This window comes from Sparus aurata, chromosome 11 (assembly GCF_900880675.1).
Source record: "Sparus aurata chromosome 11, fSpaAur1.1, whole genome shotgun sequence".
NCBI classification, from domain to species: Eukaryota; Metazoa; Chordata; class Actinopteri; order Spariformes; family Sparidae; genus Sparus; species Sparus aurata.
In genome coordinates, this window is record NC_044197.1 from 8,291,880 (window position 1) to 8,309,141 (window position 17,262).

Below are 17,262 nucleotides of genomic sequence, written 5' to 3' on the forward strand. Positions count from 1 at the left end.
GATTCAGGTCTCCTTGACGACCGTAACATGGCAACAAACACTTTATATACAATAATCTGGCTTCCATGCTCTAATTGTCACGCTGAGCTCTGTAAGTCCAGTTTTTATCGCTTTAATTCCCTTCTCTCCTTGATGGCATTTCACCGGTTTACTGCCATCTGTCCCCATGGATACCACGAGAGCTGAGAGTAATTGAACACAACAGGAATCATCAGCAAAGTCTGACCCACTAATGAGCTCTGAATGTGTGTGGTCATGACTTTATCCCCGGCTCGAGACGGCTGTAAAGCAGAATGTGGCAACTCCATTAATAACAACGCAAACATTCGGTGACTTTCTCAAGACCTCAAAAAAAAAAAAGATTTATTCAGCTCAATTACGTATCACTATGATAGTTTATTTACATGGATTCTACAACAGTATTTCATCTTCCTCTGTGTTAAGTCTTGTGTACAAAATTTCTATATCGTCCTACGGATAAACATCACTAATATATCGACATCCTCTCTGTTTACCTCCGCTGGATGCACATGATGATCCCTCACATTGTCCTGCCATCACTCTGGCACCTTCACACCTCCTCTGTTTCTCACACATCTTTGCTGCATCACTCCCTCTTCCTCTTCTCTGTTGGTATACTACATCACTTCCAGCTACCTCTGTTAACAATCTGACCATGAAACTCCCCGCGGAGCCCCATCACAGGGCCCCCAGGTCGTGGCACGAGCGGGACTTCTGCCTCATGAACTTGCCCACCTCTCGCTCTCGCGGGTACCGAGGCACCAGGCTGGACAGGAAACGTTTGGCGCGGGAGGTGATGCTCTCGCGTCCACCTCCGTCGATCATGTCCTCCGCGCTGGACCCCGGGGGCCAGGGGGGGAGGCCCCTGGCTAGCCTCACGGCGCACTCTAGGAGCTCCGGAGTACGGTGGTCCAGAGAGGCGGAGATCTCCAGATAGAGGCAGTTGTAAAGGGCGGCACTGGACATGGCCTCTGAGGGAAGAGGAGGGGAGGAGAGGGGAGAATAAGGAGAATGTCAGCTTTCACTGCTTTGAAGTTTAAATTCAGGGTGACAGTGACCAGCGCTAAATGACTCTAATAATGAAAACTTAATAAGCCAAAAAGGGTTGAATACAGCGAGAGATACATAATCTTAAAGGAGACACATTTTGAAAACATTTTTAGGTTGATCATTTTGATTTTGGCTACTAGTAGAATAGGTTTGTGTGCTCTAAGGCTCAAAAAACACATCTGTTTTCTCATACGCTCCCTCTCTCTCTGTTTTAGCTCCTGTCTCTTTAAGGGTCATCATCCTGGATACACAGTCTGCTCTGATTGGTCAGCTCACACACACCTGAGCCAGCATCGCTAACAACTGTATAGCAGCTGTGCAAAATCAAACTATCTGCTAGACATAAAAAAAATGCAAATGTGTGACTCTGTTACATAGTGTGATGTCACAAAGTCACAGAATTAAAGGCGAGACTACTGATGAGGCGTTTCAGGAGCAGTGTTTTCTGTGGGAGAGAGGAGCTTTTGTTGGTGCAGACTTTCAAAATCTTTTTTTGTGGCTACAAAACTACAAAACAAACAAAAAAAAGCGTAATGTGTCCCCTTAAAATTTGAACAAAATAACAGCAATACCTTTTATTATAATGTAGTAGGCATATTTTTGGGGTGTTTTACAGTTAATTCCACAGCATTTAAACAAAAAACAACATGTAGAATAGTGTAAAATTCATTTTTTTATAGGATTTCTTGCCATTTTCCCCTTTGTTGGATAGCTGATAGTGAAGATAGTGATAGAGAGAGAGAGAGAGAGAGAGAGAGAGAGAAAGAGAGAGGCATATTGCATACCAGACCATGGATGTGCAGTTTAAAAACAACCCGTATTCATTAATCAGGGAGGGAACTGAGCATCCCTTTGTACCAGACGCTAGGTGAAATATCATCTACCGAGTTTCATAAAAAACACACTTGCAAGCAATTACAGGAAGCTTTTATCATGAAGTTTATGGTGTGATGAGCACAGATGGTTGTTTTTATGTTTTAGACGTCCAGGTGTATTTATACTTGGTGCCTATCACAAGAATCAAGACAAGTTACTGTCAGTCAGCGTAAACATGTCAGAGGAAGAGACAGATGAAAACAGAGCAAACATGAAAACAAGAGATGTGGGGGGTTGTTTGCCGACAGAACCCTGAGGCAGTTCAGTGGAGAGGATGCTACATCGGTTTTATCTCCAACAACACCACGACAAGCTGCAGCAGCAGTTTCCCTTTAATGAGTCTCTAGGCAAAGACTGAAAACACTGTCAACTAATTTAAAGGCCATGAAAACGTCTTTTCTTTATCAGCCTCTTGTGATGTAGTGATGGAGTCTGGGAACAACACACTGCTGTCAGCCATAGGTGGAACGGAGTTGGGTGTATTTACATGAGAGATTTCTGGACGTCTGTGTTCTCACTGGTATAACGTTTGTTTGGACCGTCATGCTTGTTACCAGTCTGTAATTTGTTGTTGTTTTTTAACAGAGGCTGGCCCGATGTCAGCACCCCTTTCCTCTACACCACCAACCAACACACTGTGGTCATCTCTAAAGTATTCTGTCACGGAGGTGGCTCGGTCTGGGAGTGTATTTTTAGCAGCGCATACACAACGGAGTGATCAAAGAAAGGCCACTGACATTTCAGAGCCACTGTCAGTGCCACAGATTCTGACTCGCACACTTGCTCTGCTTCTGTTGGATGGAGTAGAGGGATGGTGGATTAACAGGGCGATGCATTTTGACGTAGATTTTGCTGCTGGATCCAGAGATGATTTTTCCCGATTTTGTATTCTAATCCAAAAAGATTCTTTGGACCTTAAACGTTACACAACATAGGAGAGTCATGTTAGAGTTGGGTTTATGTTATGGTCACCTGTTTAAATTTTTTTCACTTTGGTTCATGGTTCACGGTTTTTGCAAAAAAAACGTTTTTTCCAAATACTACAGTACCCATGAGCCTCAGTCACCATTGCCACAGAAAAGAAGCCGGTCAGAGCTGAAGCAAATTCAATACAGTGCCCTGGATGTGCTTCTGGAGGAATAAACACCTGGTCAAATGTTCAAAGATGATATAAATGTCTTCAAGTTTTATTTACCTTGAGCTTAGTCTCGGTTTCAGACTTCCCTTTTCCTGAAGTAGCAACAGACGACCAAATGAAACCCACCGTTACCATCAGTGTGCTTGTGGATTTCTCTGAGTTTGAACATTGTTGGAAACATTTGGGATAATGTAAGTACACAACTTAACCAAGCTTGCATATTGTGTTTCCAGTTATCTCAACACTGAAATATTTAGTTTCCACAGACCCTTGACAGCACACGACATACTTTAAGCTCTGTGACTGAATGTGTCCTGCAGAAATCTACCTCCAGTTTTATGTCCAAAGGGTTGAACCTTTGACCACGTGAACCACCCAAAATAACGTCACAACTCAACACTCTTAATAAAGAATAACTAGAGATGTTTTTCCCAAACTTTACCTTTGGTTGTTGCTCATAAAGCTGTGTGTATTTTAGAGAGGCTTTATGTTTGGAGGTGAGCCGTACGCAGGCTGTGTAATAGCACACGATTGTACTCACTGTGTAGGCTCTCCTGCTTTAACTGTGATTGTGGCTTCCTTCATACTCCCACACTGCGATGAAGCTGAGACACTGACATTTACATTTTCACAGATTTCACCCTACGTTTGTGTTTACCGACAGAGATATACGGAGCTGAAAATGTCAACGCCAAACCATGACGACAAAAGCCACGTAACAATAAACAATGAGACAGGTGAGGAAAAGGCCAGTATGCAAAGATGACAAACAAAAGGACGCTCGTCTCACCTTGGGAGGTGACCTCGCGCGTGCGAACGAGGTCGCTCTTATTCCCGACGAGGATGATGGGGGTTTGGGGCTGAGTCTCCCTCAGGAGAAGCCGGAGTTGAGCGGTGCGGTGGAAACTACGCCTGTCGGTCACTGAAAACACCAGGACACACACCTCACACAGCAGAGCCGACAGGTCCTGAGGGACACACAGAGACCATACAGTGGTTGGTATTTAAATATATACTGCGGGTGAGGTGCCAGGACAGACTCGATAAATTGCTCTCATAAATACTGTTGTCAAAGCTTTTTGTGCAGAATAACAGTGGAAGTGCTGCCTGCAGAAAATAACAGCTCTATCTGAAATCCCCTGTGGTTAAGTGAGAAATTACTCCTGTAGAAAAATTCAAAAATGCAGCACACCTTGAATTCTAGCTGACACACACACACACACACACACACACACACACACACACACACACACACACACACACTCAGTATCTTCAGGGAATAAAGAGACAAAATCCTTCAAATCCAATTTCCTGAAGTAAATCCATCACATAGAAAACAGACTAAACCTCGGCCCGTCTTTAGTTGGAGCAGCCAAGGTCCATTGACTTTTCATTTATTTCTGATTAAGTCCAGAATAGAGCAACCAGATTGAAGGCAACGCTTGCGCTCGCAGGCGTAATGCAACAATTACATAAGAAAACTCCTTTCAAGGCGACCATTACAGCGTCTCTCGCAATCAATATGACTCATCGCACAAAGAGTAACACGTAAGAAGCCACACATCAAAAGAAGACAGATTGTGTCGCGAGTTTGTGTATTCGTATTTTCTCACACGTCCACCTAAATCAAAAACATCAATGCAGTCGTTTGGCACATCTGCTCTGTGGGCAGCTCTCTCTCTCTCTCTCTATCTGACTCTGTCTCGTTTTCTCACTGATTCACACACATCCACACACAGATGCGTCTGTGCAGCACTCCGGGGAAAAGAGTAAAAAGTGTGCAAAACAACCTGATAATGAGCTTTCCTCAGTCGAGCAGATGCAGCAGATTTATCGTCACAATGTTTCCCTGAGCTTGGCATCAGTCTGCGTTCGCCGTCAAGTCCGATACACAACGCCATGAGTCAAGATATACAATATGAGCACATCTTTATAACATCTAACATTCTCAGAGAGCATCTGTTTCTTTTCATTATTCTTTTTTCTTTACCTCTATGTAACAATTTGTAGCAATCTACATGCAGTAATCACAAGCCTGTGGACGATTTGATTAAAGGTGCAATATGTAAGAATTCTGGTCGCAACCATTCAAAACTAAAATCGTGTTTAGCATGCTAACCCAGCTAGCCCTGGCGCTTCACTGTACACAAGCCCCTGTGCTAGCGGTGTAGACACAAACCCTCCCCTGGTGCTCCGAGCTCCCAGTCCGGACTGCTTACTGCTTATTCACTAACAGCAGCTACAGTTAGCAGCAGTGAGCGGATACTCTGGTGATACCCTGTTTGTTTTGAGGTGGCCAAGTCTTACATATTGCGCCTTTAAGTTGTTTAAGGCTGCTAGACTGTTTTTTTAAGAACTTGGCAATCACGACAAACTAAAGAACATGACTTTAAGCATGCTCTCGCAACAGTAGCTAATGATACTGTAGTAATGGAGTCTGCTTACATAAACAAGCACAACATAGAATTTCTACAACTCAACTGTCTGCCCAATGCATGCTGGGATATGCTATATGAATGCATTGGTGCAGCTGCAGAGTCGGTTTTTTATCAAATTATTTTCCATGCAGTCGCAATCTAGGAACTATTTTTACAATTTATCTCTGGAAAAGGACTTTATTTTCATGTGCATCACAGTAAAAATCTTAAAATAAAGAAAATAAACTTTGGCATCAGGAAAAAGCATGTCAGACATAGAGTAAAAAGGTACATTTTGAGCTTTTGCACCACAGTGAAATGCCAGGAAGAAGCTGAGCATGCTGTATGTGGCTGCAGAGAGGGCTGAGTGGCCTAATGAGGGCGCAGGGAGGGTGGGAAGTGTTGTTTGGCTCACCTGTCTCCAGTTGTCATAGATAATGATGGTGCTGTCCTCGTCATCCACGGTGACTGTGCGCACATAACCCTCTCCTGAGGACAGGGAGAGCAGCAGTTAGGTCTCACATGGGAGATGGGTGCTGTGATGTATTTACCTGCTGCTCACTATGAACACTGCCTCTCCACTTCATTACACTGCTCTGTGTCAGTCCTTTGTACCTTCAGAATCCACAGACGCAGTCCTGTCCATGTCCCCGGCGAGGGCGAGGGCCAGAGAAGACTTCCCCACGCCGTTCTGCCCCAGCAGGGCGATTCGTAAAGGCCCATCGGGTCTGCCCTCCACTGTCACAGTCAGAGTGTCATCCAAGGCCGGGCTGAAGCTGATCGGTGAGACAGAAGGTCCAGCTGCACCGGATGCCCAGTCGCACTCATCATGGACGGCTTCTTCCCGTCTGAGCTGGTGCTTAATCGGAAGAGGAGTGCTTCCTCTGCGGACAGTCGGGGTGCTGGACAGAGTCATGCTGTCACACTGGAGGAGAGAGGGACACGCTCTTTGTTTTATAATATCAAGAGCTAGTCTGTATTTAATTATGTGTACCATTTATTTTATTATATATAAATTATGTAACCCAATTTCCTCCTCGTGATCAATCACGTACTATTAGTTCTGATTCATTAGGCTTTCCCTGCCTCTTAAATGCTTAGTTTAGGCTACAGAACAGGTTTTTTTTGTCAATTATTTGAGGTCTCAATCCAAAATAACTCAGATGACAACATGAGTATGAATTTCAAAACAAATTGACAAAGCTCCTCCACAGACACAGAGTGAGTAAACTGACCTTTAATCAGTTTGGGGGCAGTGGAAAACAAGCTGTAAACAACGCTGACATATTATTACCATTTAAGGGCTCTGGCGAGACGGCTGGCTGCACAAAAACATGTATCAACATTCATTTGGAGCCGTGTTTGTGTTCTCCTGGTTGATGTGCAATATTTACTCTCTTTTAGCTTTTTCATTTTAACTGGTCTTCACCAACTCCGAGGGGAAATAACTGGTTTCATAGATACATAGATCATCAACTTGCTGTGGTCTATGTTTACCAATAATGCTAATAGCTAACTTTGCCTACCTCTTAAATCCAAAATAACTCTTGTCGGCATCATTAGGGTTATTTTAAAATTAAATCGACAAAGCTCTTCAACAGACAGAGAAGAGATAATACAGCTCATTATTTTTCCCCACAGGCTGATGGTGTATTCCAGCCAATTAATTTTTGGCCACCTGGGGGCAGCAGAAACAAGCTGTGAGAGCAACACTGACATATTTCTACTTTTGAAGCTTGCTAGCGAACTTGCTGGCAAACAGTTAACAGAAATACGCAGCAACATTAGCATTGATTTGGTGTCATCTTTGTGTCTTTGATGAACATAAGTCCAATATTCACTCTCCTTATAGCTTTGTTTTGGTCACCATCTAAGGGAAATATGTACAAAATAATACATTAACAATACATTTGTCCATCTATTGGTGCTCGGCTGTCTAGCATACCATTTGTTTTACACTAGAGGTTTTCTATAAAATTTTGGCCATTTAGGGGCAACATGTAAACACAACGCCTGCCGAGCTTTTCAGCAAACAGTTTGCTACATGTACACAGAGTGTCATTAGCATCAATTTGGAGCAAAGTCAAATAAGTCAAATATTCACTCTACTTTTAGCTTTGTTTTGGTCTCCACCAACTCCTGAGGGAAATATCTGATATTGAATTGTGAACTCTCTCCCATTGTGTTCACCAGCTCATGCTAATCGCTAACTTTGTCTGCCTTTTTTTGCAGGGTAGCTAGCATACAGTGGGTTTTTAAAACCTCTATACTAAAAACAATAGAATACTGCAGCAGGGTCTAAAATACAAAACAGTTAAAATAGATATGATTGAGCTGAGGGGAACAACAGAGTCACGTCATCTGTGGATTTTGTCCACATTGTAGTTTGACACACTACTCAAAATTAGCTTGACCATTGGGATATGGGTGTGCATGGATACAAATCAAATGAAATGGTACCAAAATATTCCCAAAACACAAAATAAAAATTCAGATATGTCACAGAATCAACAATCAAGTGAAACACTATTATCCCGATATCCCCTTACCAAGTCTGTAGTAGTGTGTAATGCTAAATAAAATACAGACTAAAGCCATTATCAGGGGCTCAACAAGCAAAAATAATCCCCCCAGTTAGACAAAAGTTGGATCCAATGATTTTGTGAATAAAGAAAGAAAGTGATTACAATGCTGGACACCGCCTCCCTGCACCACCACCTACCTAAAACACACCCACACACACACATATACAGGCCCACACACACTCACAGCTCAGTAAACCCCTGCAGAATATCAACCATCCCACCACTTCTGATCCGAAGCTGATTGGCTGATTAAAAAAAAAACAAAAAAAACAACCAAACAGAAGAAACACGCAGGATATCATCAGGGCTGCGTCCTACCTTCGTCTCTCTCTCCCCGGTGTTGAGCCTGTCTTCGGGCACATCTGTCGGCATCTGCAAACTGAAATCAAGCGGCCGGGAATGAGGGACTTCCGACAAGACAAGACACAGAACACCCCCCCACACATCTCCACCTCTACCCCCCCTCCCCTCCCCCACACCTCCACCTCTACTTCACTCACTTTGTGAACCCCGAGCTCGAGCAGCAGTATGATGTCTCACCTGTCACGCGGCTCCCGGCAACTACAAAATAAGCTCGGTCTCTCTCTCTCCCTCCCTCTCTGTCTCTCTCTCTCTCTCTCTGTCTCTCTCTCGTTTTTAGTTTATGTCTCTCCCTCTTTCCTCCCTCTCTCTCTCCCTCCCTCCCCCTGTCTCTCTCGCTCTCTCCCTATTTTTTCCTTCTCTCTCTCTCTCTCTGTCTCTCTCTCGTTTTTAGTTTATGTCGCTTCCTCTTTCTTCCCTCTCTCTCTCTCTCTCTCTCTCTCTCTCTCTCTCTTTTTCTCTCTCTCTCTCCCTCTCTCCCCCCTCCTCTCTCTACTGTCTCCTCAGGTTAGGGCCCAGGTCCAGTCCTGCAGTCAGCACCGCCATTCATCACAGCTCTCCACGCTTCACTGTGCCTTCTATAGATGCTGCTGCTGCTGATGCTGATGATGATGATGATGATGGACAACCCCGAGGACTCACTCACTCACTCACTCAGTCGCACTGGGAGATGCGTTTTTTTTTCTTTTTTTCTCCCTCCACCCGCCTGAGCGTGGAGCCGTGGTGCTGCAGGGATGCAGGGAGGCAGCAGCACTGTGGAGAAGATGCTCAGTGTCACGAAGCGCTCATTGACCCCTGGAAGATCGGAGGCGATGCGCAGAGCGGCCGCTAGGGGGCAGCAGACGACCAGTCTTCCCCTCACTAATTGGCTTTGCTGGTGTGTGAGTCAACGTGTGTGTGTCCTTGGGGGATATATGTTAAAAATCATGTGGGTATTCCCTTTGTTAGAAAGAGGCATGACAACCTACACCTGCCTGAGGGTCTATCAGTGCCTCCACGTTTCCCCTCATGCCCCCGACGACACAAACACACACAAAAACACACACACACGCACAGCGTAATTGCATTTATTTAATTGAGTCTTTTCTGGTCCCCGAATCCAAGGAGTGTGTTTGGACATGTTTTCTGTCAAAATGTGAGTGTGGCCACGAGCGGTGGTGCGTCCCTCCCACACAAAGCCACAATAGACTCCGGCAGTGAGCAGCCAGGGCGCTATTATAGCCCTAATCCTGCTCCTATTATACAGGCCAGAGAGAGAGCGAGAGACACAGAGAGGGAGGTAGAGCTGAAGATGAGGTCATCCCAAACAGTGCACACCCAGGGTCACTGCCTCACTATAGAGGGACAGAGATAAAGAGAGCGATGGAGCCGGGCACGGGGGCTGCACAGAGAAAAGGCCTGTGGAAGACTGAACGCCGTGTTGGTAGATGCTCAGATAGGTGAATGGAAAGAAAAAGAGGTGAAACCTGTGTGGAAAGCTGCACAAAAAAACAAAAAAACACACACCACAGCACGGCAGGGATGGTAAAGTACTTTGTTTTATTTCATATGCATATGAAACCACACTACAACAGGAGCAGGAGGCCATGATGATGGCCGTCGTTGGTGTAATAATGTTAATTCTAAACACGATTGGATCAAATAATAAACTGTAGGAAAGTAAAAATACACGCTAATGGAATAAAACCAGTAAAGTAAAATAATTAGAATCAGTACATAAATAAACAATAAATACTGAATAAATAAGTGAATAAATAAAAGAACAATTTATTTTACCTACACCCAAACAAAATTAATAGCTCTAATGCATGAACCCTGGCAATGATCTCATGGGACAGTTAAGAGGGGTGTCTCCACGAAGAAATGTGTTGTTTTTTGCATTTCTTTCTTTCTGCGTGTTTGAAATCCCTGCACCGTTTAATTTGTCTGTAGCCCACAGTACCCGAGCCCACAGTGACCAGCTCTGTGGTGCCGCACGTTGCATTAATTTGGTGATCGTCGCTGTTACAGAGGTGTTCGAATCCGCCCAAAAATAGCTTCTCTAGCCTGGAGAACTGGACACAACCACACAAATCATGCCACACTCTTTTTGTTCGCCTGCTGCTGCGATTTGGGTTTCTATCTCTCAGCCGCTTTAGTTAAGCACACTACCAGCACCGCTCCTCTGTATGTAAAAACCCTTTTTTTTAAAATGTATTATTTAAGAGCAAACAGCAAGTCCTCTCCTGCCAATTTACCATTTTAGCAAAAAAAAAAAAAAAAAAGGTAGATATCTTTGCTTGTAAAACACAAGAGCAATACCCCCCCGCTACTCATTTAGCACAATCACTGGAAGATTCCCATGAAAGGTATCCTTGTACATTCTTGAATCTATGATTATTCATCTTACAAAGAATAACAAGTCTTGGTGAGCTTCAACACTTTGGTAGGCAACTGTGAAATATTAGCTGGCAAATACAACTGCATGCCGTGGATACTTTATCCAAGCCCATACCACTCCACATCCAGCACCACTGCACTACTCAGACCTCTGCAGCTTTAGCAGCTTATTATAAAAAAAACACAACTACAGTTCGCGCCCCAGCCACTCCTTTAGAGAGCACATTGCAGCTAAATAGTATTGCAAAGATAATATTCTAAGCAGTGTAAGGGACTATTGATACGTTTTTAAAGCTTTTTTTTTTTTCCCCCACCTGTCTTCATCGTCTTGTTTGGTTTGATATCACAAAGCAAGAGACCTCAGAGAGCTCCCCGCTGGTGTTTGTGCAACTACCATTCACAGTGAGGTGAAAACTGAAGTCCGTGAAGCAGCCTAGAGCCGAGTCCTCGAGTCTAACACTATGAATTAACAGTCAGTTCCCCTTTAAACATCCAAGGGTGGATTTCACAGTTGTATAGCCCCCAAAACTGCCTGCCAATGTCTCTCACTTTCACTTTCTCTCTCACGCACAAACACACACACACACAAGCACACACACACACAAGCACACACACACACGCACATACACACACACGTCCTTGTTTTTTCCTCCCCAAGTCTGATTACTCATCATTGATAGTTCCACGCTGGCTGGTCTTGTTACTCATCCCTTCTTCCTCTCCCTGTGGGTGCAACTCAGAGGAAGTAATCGGGGGGCGGGGAAGGTGGGTTGCTGGTGCGGGTCGGTGGGGCGTCGCCGCCGATGCTGTGGTTTGTGCTGAGGAGCTTCTCGTAGCGAGCCTTGTAGGCGTCCCTCTCCCTCAGCACTCGAGTCAGCTCGCACTGTAGCTGTTCCAACTGAGGAGGGGGAAAAAAAAGTTCACATTTATTTTGTGCCACAGTGCAAAAATGTTTTTATTACTTTATTTCCATTTGTGTTTATCATTTTATTTAATTACTGTTATTATTCATGCAGTAAACCGTCAGGAATGTCAGATTTTCTAGGTTAAATCTGATATTAGGACAGATAACACAAGGAAACATCAAGCTTGTCAGCGAGAGTCAGGGGCGTAGCTATGGGGGGGCAAAGGGGGCTATAGCCCTCCGAGAATGTGTATGTACCTGTTGCGTGAGCACATGTTTCTCCGACTCCAGAGCGTGGCGGTGCTGTAAGCGCTTATAGCGGCAGGACTGTGCATAGCCGCGGTTCTTTAGCGTGCGGCGTTTCTGCTTCAAGCGCACCACCTCGTCCTTGCTCACTCCGCGCAGGTGCCGGTTCAGCTCCCGCACCGACAGGCTCACCAGCTGCTCGTCAGAGAAGCGATCGTTCAACCCGCACTGTGGAAGCAGACGGAGAAAACACACGCACAGAGAGAATATGTTGAGGCTCAGTGTTAATTGGAAACGAGACACATGCTGGAAAGAAAAATGTGTGATGTGGATTTGTCCCAAGAACGAGACTGAAATATATAATGTGTGAAACATGCGATATGGTGATGGACATGTGACGTGTTATGCTGGGAGTCTGTCGGTCAGGGGGCACATTTCGGCACCACATGTCCCATAATCTGTCATGTAATCTGACTAAGTGTGGGTGACAGTTATCAGGATTACGCACAGCAATAATAGCAGATATTATCATAAGCTCACGCCGTGCTCCATATAGAGATCCACCCAGACATCTTGATCGACCAGAACACGGATAACCAAAGTTTATTTGCCTATTAAAATCACACCCAGACACAGATATGGAGTTCTCTTCCAAGCACACGTGGTCATTTAAAGTCCCACAAGGAGCATTTATAAGCAGCATGTGGACTTTCAAAGGTGCACTGTGAAGTTTTTTGGGAAGATGTTTAAAGATCCTGATTGACAGATTTTTTTCTAGGCCAAAACAAACTGAATAAACAAACTGTGTTTGTTTTCATGACCGAATAAACAAATTGACCTTAAAGAACAACATAACTTTATACTGGCTTACTTTGTTTATATGTGGCGGACCCTGCCACCTTTCTACCTTCTCTGAGAACAGCTTGTTTATTCACTTATGGAAAAAAAGTATTTTAAATGTACTTGTTTTAGTACCTCATTAATATTGTAAATATAAAATTTCTTAGTTTGAATTCCTTTTTCAAAACTACATACTGCCCCTTTAAGACATGGTTTATTACACTCTATAACAAAGCTGTAAGCAAGATGTATTCATCTACACTATGTATACCGTGTAGAGATATGTGATTATTGATGACAAATGCATGTAAGTAATAATAAATATACCTAAAAAGTTTAAAAACACAATATTATGGTGTGTCATAAACTGTGTATTAGATGTTTATGTAGTGCTTATAGAGGCAAATCCAGACTTTGCCCCCTCAGAAACAAAGCTCGAGCTTCACTTGTTGTTGCCGTGTAGAGAGCGATCCTCAGAGTGATACCTCAGACACACACGGACATTAATAACCATGTTCTAATGTCCTAATCCTAATCCTCCACTACACGATCCCTCTCTCCATCCGCTCAGCCCTCTAATGCAACAAGTGTCGCTGTCCACCCACCTCCAAAAAACCTCCTGCCCTGCTTCACTGATGAGCACTTCCTGTTGAGCATCCCTATCATTATCAACCTATCTCAGCCAGTCTCAAATGATGAGTGAAGCCTGTGTACCTGGCTGAGCTGTGGGTGGTGATGATGGTGATGGCTGCCATGCATGGGGTGGTGTGGGTGGTGCTGATGATGGTGATGCTGGTGGTGATGAAGGCGGCCCTGGGGGCTGAGGGGTTGTGGGTAAGGAGCCGAGGCGGGTGCGGCGTTGGGGAGGGAGTTAGGGGCAGATGAGAGGAAGACGAGCGGGCGATGGCACATGTCTGTCCCTTTGGCGCAGGAGATGTCACCTCCGCTGTCGCTGCTGGAGTCTCCCAGGTTGCTGCTGGAACTTTGGGAAAGACCCGGAAACTAATGATGGAGGAGAGGAAGGAGGAGAGGAAGAGGAGGAGAAGTTAAAGGTCAACTCCTTCATGACAACAGAGAAGTATTAAGAGAAATTAAGTATATAAGAGAAATAAGTGGTTGTTACCTGTGAGCTGACAGCTGCAGCAGCTGAGTTCAGTAAAGCCTCCACAGCATCCTCACAGCCCAGAAATCCGTTGACCGGCCCCCTCTCTCTGTCCCCTCGCTCTGGCACCCCTCCCAAGGCTCCCAGCAAAGTGGCGGGCCCCGTCACCTCACCTCCAAACTGCTGCTGCAGCGCCGCCAGCCAGATCAAGTCCTCCAGGGAGGCCGGGGTGGGACCCTGAGGCCCGCTGTGGGCCGGACTGCCTTCCACGTTCCCCTGAGAGCCGGAGCTGATGCCCGAAGTAAAGCTGTTGGAGATGGAAAGGGGGAAGGAGATGGAGGAGGATGACGAAGAGAGGGAGGAAGAGCCCGAAGGCGGCGGGTGGGCGTCGCTGAGTGTGGGCGAGGGTGGCAGCGAGTTGTAAGGGCTGGAACTCAAACTGGAGTCCTGCGGAGGGTGGCTGGTGTATGGAGAGCTGGAGGGGTCCTGGGGGAGGCCAGATTTGGGGTACGAACATGGAGGAGGGAGCGGAGGAGTGTCAGGTTTCACCTCAAACTTGAGGAGGTCAAAGTCGTTTAGGTACTCCATAGCCAGAGGGCTGGGGGGGAGAGAGGGCATGGGGAGGGAAGGAGACGACATGCTGTCTGCTGCTGCTGCTGCTGCTGCTGCTGCTGCTGCTGGTGGAGCTTCAACAGGGTTTTTCCGTATGTCAGGATTGTTGGACAGTCCACTCCTCTGCCTCAGTGCAGCTCATAGACAGCAGCAGGGGCGATGCAACTGGTTCAACTGGTTGGTGAGTTTCCGCTGTAAGAAACTGAATGTCCCTGTGTCCTTGTCTCTGAGCCTCTTGTCCTGGAGGAAAGATGGAATAAAGAGTTTAAAATATGTCCTCAATAATCAATAAGACCTCGATGCTTTGGCGATACGGTACTAGGACTAGAGTTATAAAGCATTTTTGGTATAGCACTCAAGTGACACCACAGGAGGCAGATTGTAAGACTTTGCACAGACTTTGTGGTGGAATTCCTCTTTAATAATTCATTACTGCTTTATAGATCAGCCATTAATAAAACTTGTTCTGGAATAAGTGCTAAACAGACAAAACATTTTTTACAGGTTGGCAAAAATGCTGTAGGAGGATTTTCATTAACCGGGCAACCCGAACGTTGATCTTATGAGTGGCTTGTAACTGATCTATAAATGATTTATACACCTTTAAAAAGCGTTAATGACACGAATAAACACCACAATATGAATAAGAGCTTAACTTCATGTCATTGTGTGGACTATAACATAAACATTTGTCTTTAAATCAAAACTCGTCTCCAGTTTGTAGATGTTGGAAGCGTTTCGGCTCAGATGACCCACAAAAAGATGATCGTATCATAAACGCCTCGACAAAAAGCTCCTTCTGACTTTGTTGTTTGCAACGCGAAGTTAGACTGTGCGAGTCCGTGTGTCAGGCCTGTTTGTGTGTTATATTAAGACACTAATCTGTGGCATATCCCACCGGCCCAACACCTTTAAACGCATGCACACTCACCGACACGTGTCACTCGCACGTGTAAAAGTTTAAGAGGCGCAAAGACAAACCAGAACTTCTCGAGTTTTTACAATGCGCCTCAAACGTGCCTTTCCTTTATGCCCTGTGCATGTTCAATAACTTTTTAGTTGTTTCTTTTTAATAACATTATCATCAAATTGCCTCCGTTCGAGCCAGCAATGCCAAATCTCATCTTCTGTGAAAGTACGAGAAACTAATATATTAAAAAACGTGTTTGTTTGTTTAAATATTGCCTCAACGCCTCATCTTATGTCTGCCACGTCTTGTATTCATCTCAGTGTAGGAATGATCGCAGGTTATTGCTATAATGTAATCACACTCACACACACACACGCACACACACACACACACACACACACACACACACACACACACACACACACACACACACACACACAATAGATAAAACATGTAATATTTCTAGAAAGATCTGCCGACTGAACACATAACCGACCGAAGCATAAGAATTCAGAGGGCTTAATCATTTTTGACAGAAAGGTCCACAAGTCTCAGAGACCAAATCCAATTACCCACAGGTTCAGACTTTAATCCAGAGGCCGAGACTTTCTAAAATGAATCAAAACATACTTCTATACAGCCAGAGGTGTGGAAAAAAAGTTGTGAAGTTTTACATTTTTTAGCCGGTGCTCATGTCGTCCTTAAATGTTTCAAAAATGTTCTTTTTCTGTCTTGTTTAGTTCAAGATCAAAAGCTGGCACTTTAAAGTTTGATGAGGATAAGGTCTAATACCTTACAGGTTATTCTGTTTTCAGCGAGACAAAGAAGTTAAAGATTCATCCGACAGTTCGTACAACATTCATACAAAGTTGGCCAAACTAAAAAAGACAGAGTTTTTGCTCAGAGTATCAATGAAAAGGTTCAATATTCCCGACATAACACAGGAGAGACTGCATCAAAGAAAGCTGTCGAGGACCAAAGCTGTTTCCTCCACCAACACTAATTACAGGCCTTCACATAAAACCGTTATTAGAGTTAAAATGAACATCTAATTAAAAAAAAAAATCCACCTTTGACTGGTGCCTCTGCTGCACAGCTCATTAGTTTTGCCCCCCCAATGGGTCAAAATGGATTGTAAAAGAAAGCAAACAGTGAACGGGCTCCATGGAGGCCTCAATCTGGCTGTGGACCAGAGTCACGGCAAAAAGCCAGTCCCAAAAAAAAAAAAAAGAAAGAAAGAAAAGAGCAACACACTCACTCACTCACACACACACTAACACACTAAAAGCATGAGAGGAAAAAAAAGCCCAAATGAAAGCCGGGGAGAGATAAAGGCCCGATGTGAGAGAAAACGTGACAGTCAAAGTGAATGAAATGATCTTACCGTCGGTCATAGAGATGAAGGATGGTACCGAGCTCTGTTCAACATCCCCCCACCACACACACACACACACAAAAATAATCAACTGACTGGTTGACTGACACGTTTGGAGAGAGACACAGAGGAAACAGTGAGTGTGTGTGTGTGCGCATGTGAGTGTGTATAGCACTCTGTCACTGAGTGCCACTGCCCCCTTTCTTTCTTTCCCCTCTGCTGCAAATCCCTGTTTGCAACAATCCCCTCCTCTCTCTCTCTCTCTCTCTCTCTCTCTCTCCCCCTCTCTCTCCCCCTCTCTCTCCCTCATGGTTCACAGGCATGTTCACACTCTCCGGTAATGTCCCCCCTCCTCTCTGTTTTTATCTCTCGCTCAGTCTGTCTCTTTAATTCTGTTACTCTAATTATTCATTTTGGCTGTTTTTGTCTCTTTCTGTGTCCTTGTGT

The 17,262-nt window shown here is 44.7% G+C and overlaps 2 protein-coding genes across 3 annotated transcripts; both read right to left on the bottom strand.

Moving 5' to 3' along the window:
* Positions 1 to 330: 330 nt before the first annotated feature.
* On the bottom strand, positions 331 to 8,768 carry LOC115590857 (GTP-binding protein REM 2-like). Of its 2 annotated transcripts, none has more exons than XM_030432327.1 (6): positions 8,628 to 8,768; positions 8,406 to 8,466; positions 6,118 to 6,427; positions 5,918 to 5,991; positions 3,876 to 4,053; positions 331 to 992 (listed from the first exon to the last, which is right to left on the bottom strand). In XM_030432327.1, the coding sequence occupies exons 2-6, from the start codon at positions 8,457 to 8,459 to the stop codon at positions 700 to 702; spliced, it is 909 nt and encodes a 302-aa protein (XP_030288187.1). In that variant the 5' UTR covers positions 8,460 to 8,466; positions 8,628 to 8,768; the 3' UTR covers positions 331 to 699. The 2 variants fall into 2 exon arrangements, with proteins under 2 accessions (XP_030288187.1, XP_030288188.1); XM_030432328.1 differs by having other exon boundaries at positions 8,588 to 8,762.
* Positions 8,769 to 9,967: 1,199 nt separating this feature from the next.
* On the bottom strand, positions 9,968 to 17,034 carry nrl (neural retina leucine zipper). The gene is made up of 5 exons (XM_030432450.1): positions 16,825 to 17,034; positions 13,940 to 14,770; positions 13,531 to 13,818; positions 11,989 to 12,204; positions 9,968 to 11,724 (listed from the first exon to the last, which is right to left on the bottom strand). Exons 2-5 carry the CDS (start codon positions 14,555 to 14,557, stop codon positions 11,563 to 11,565), a joined length of 1,284 nt encoding a protein of 427 aa, XP_030288310.1. The 5' UTR covers positions 14,558 to 14,770; positions 16,825 to 17,034; the 3' UTR covers positions 9,968 to 11,562.
* Positions 17,035 to 17,262: the final 228 nt, after the last annotated feature.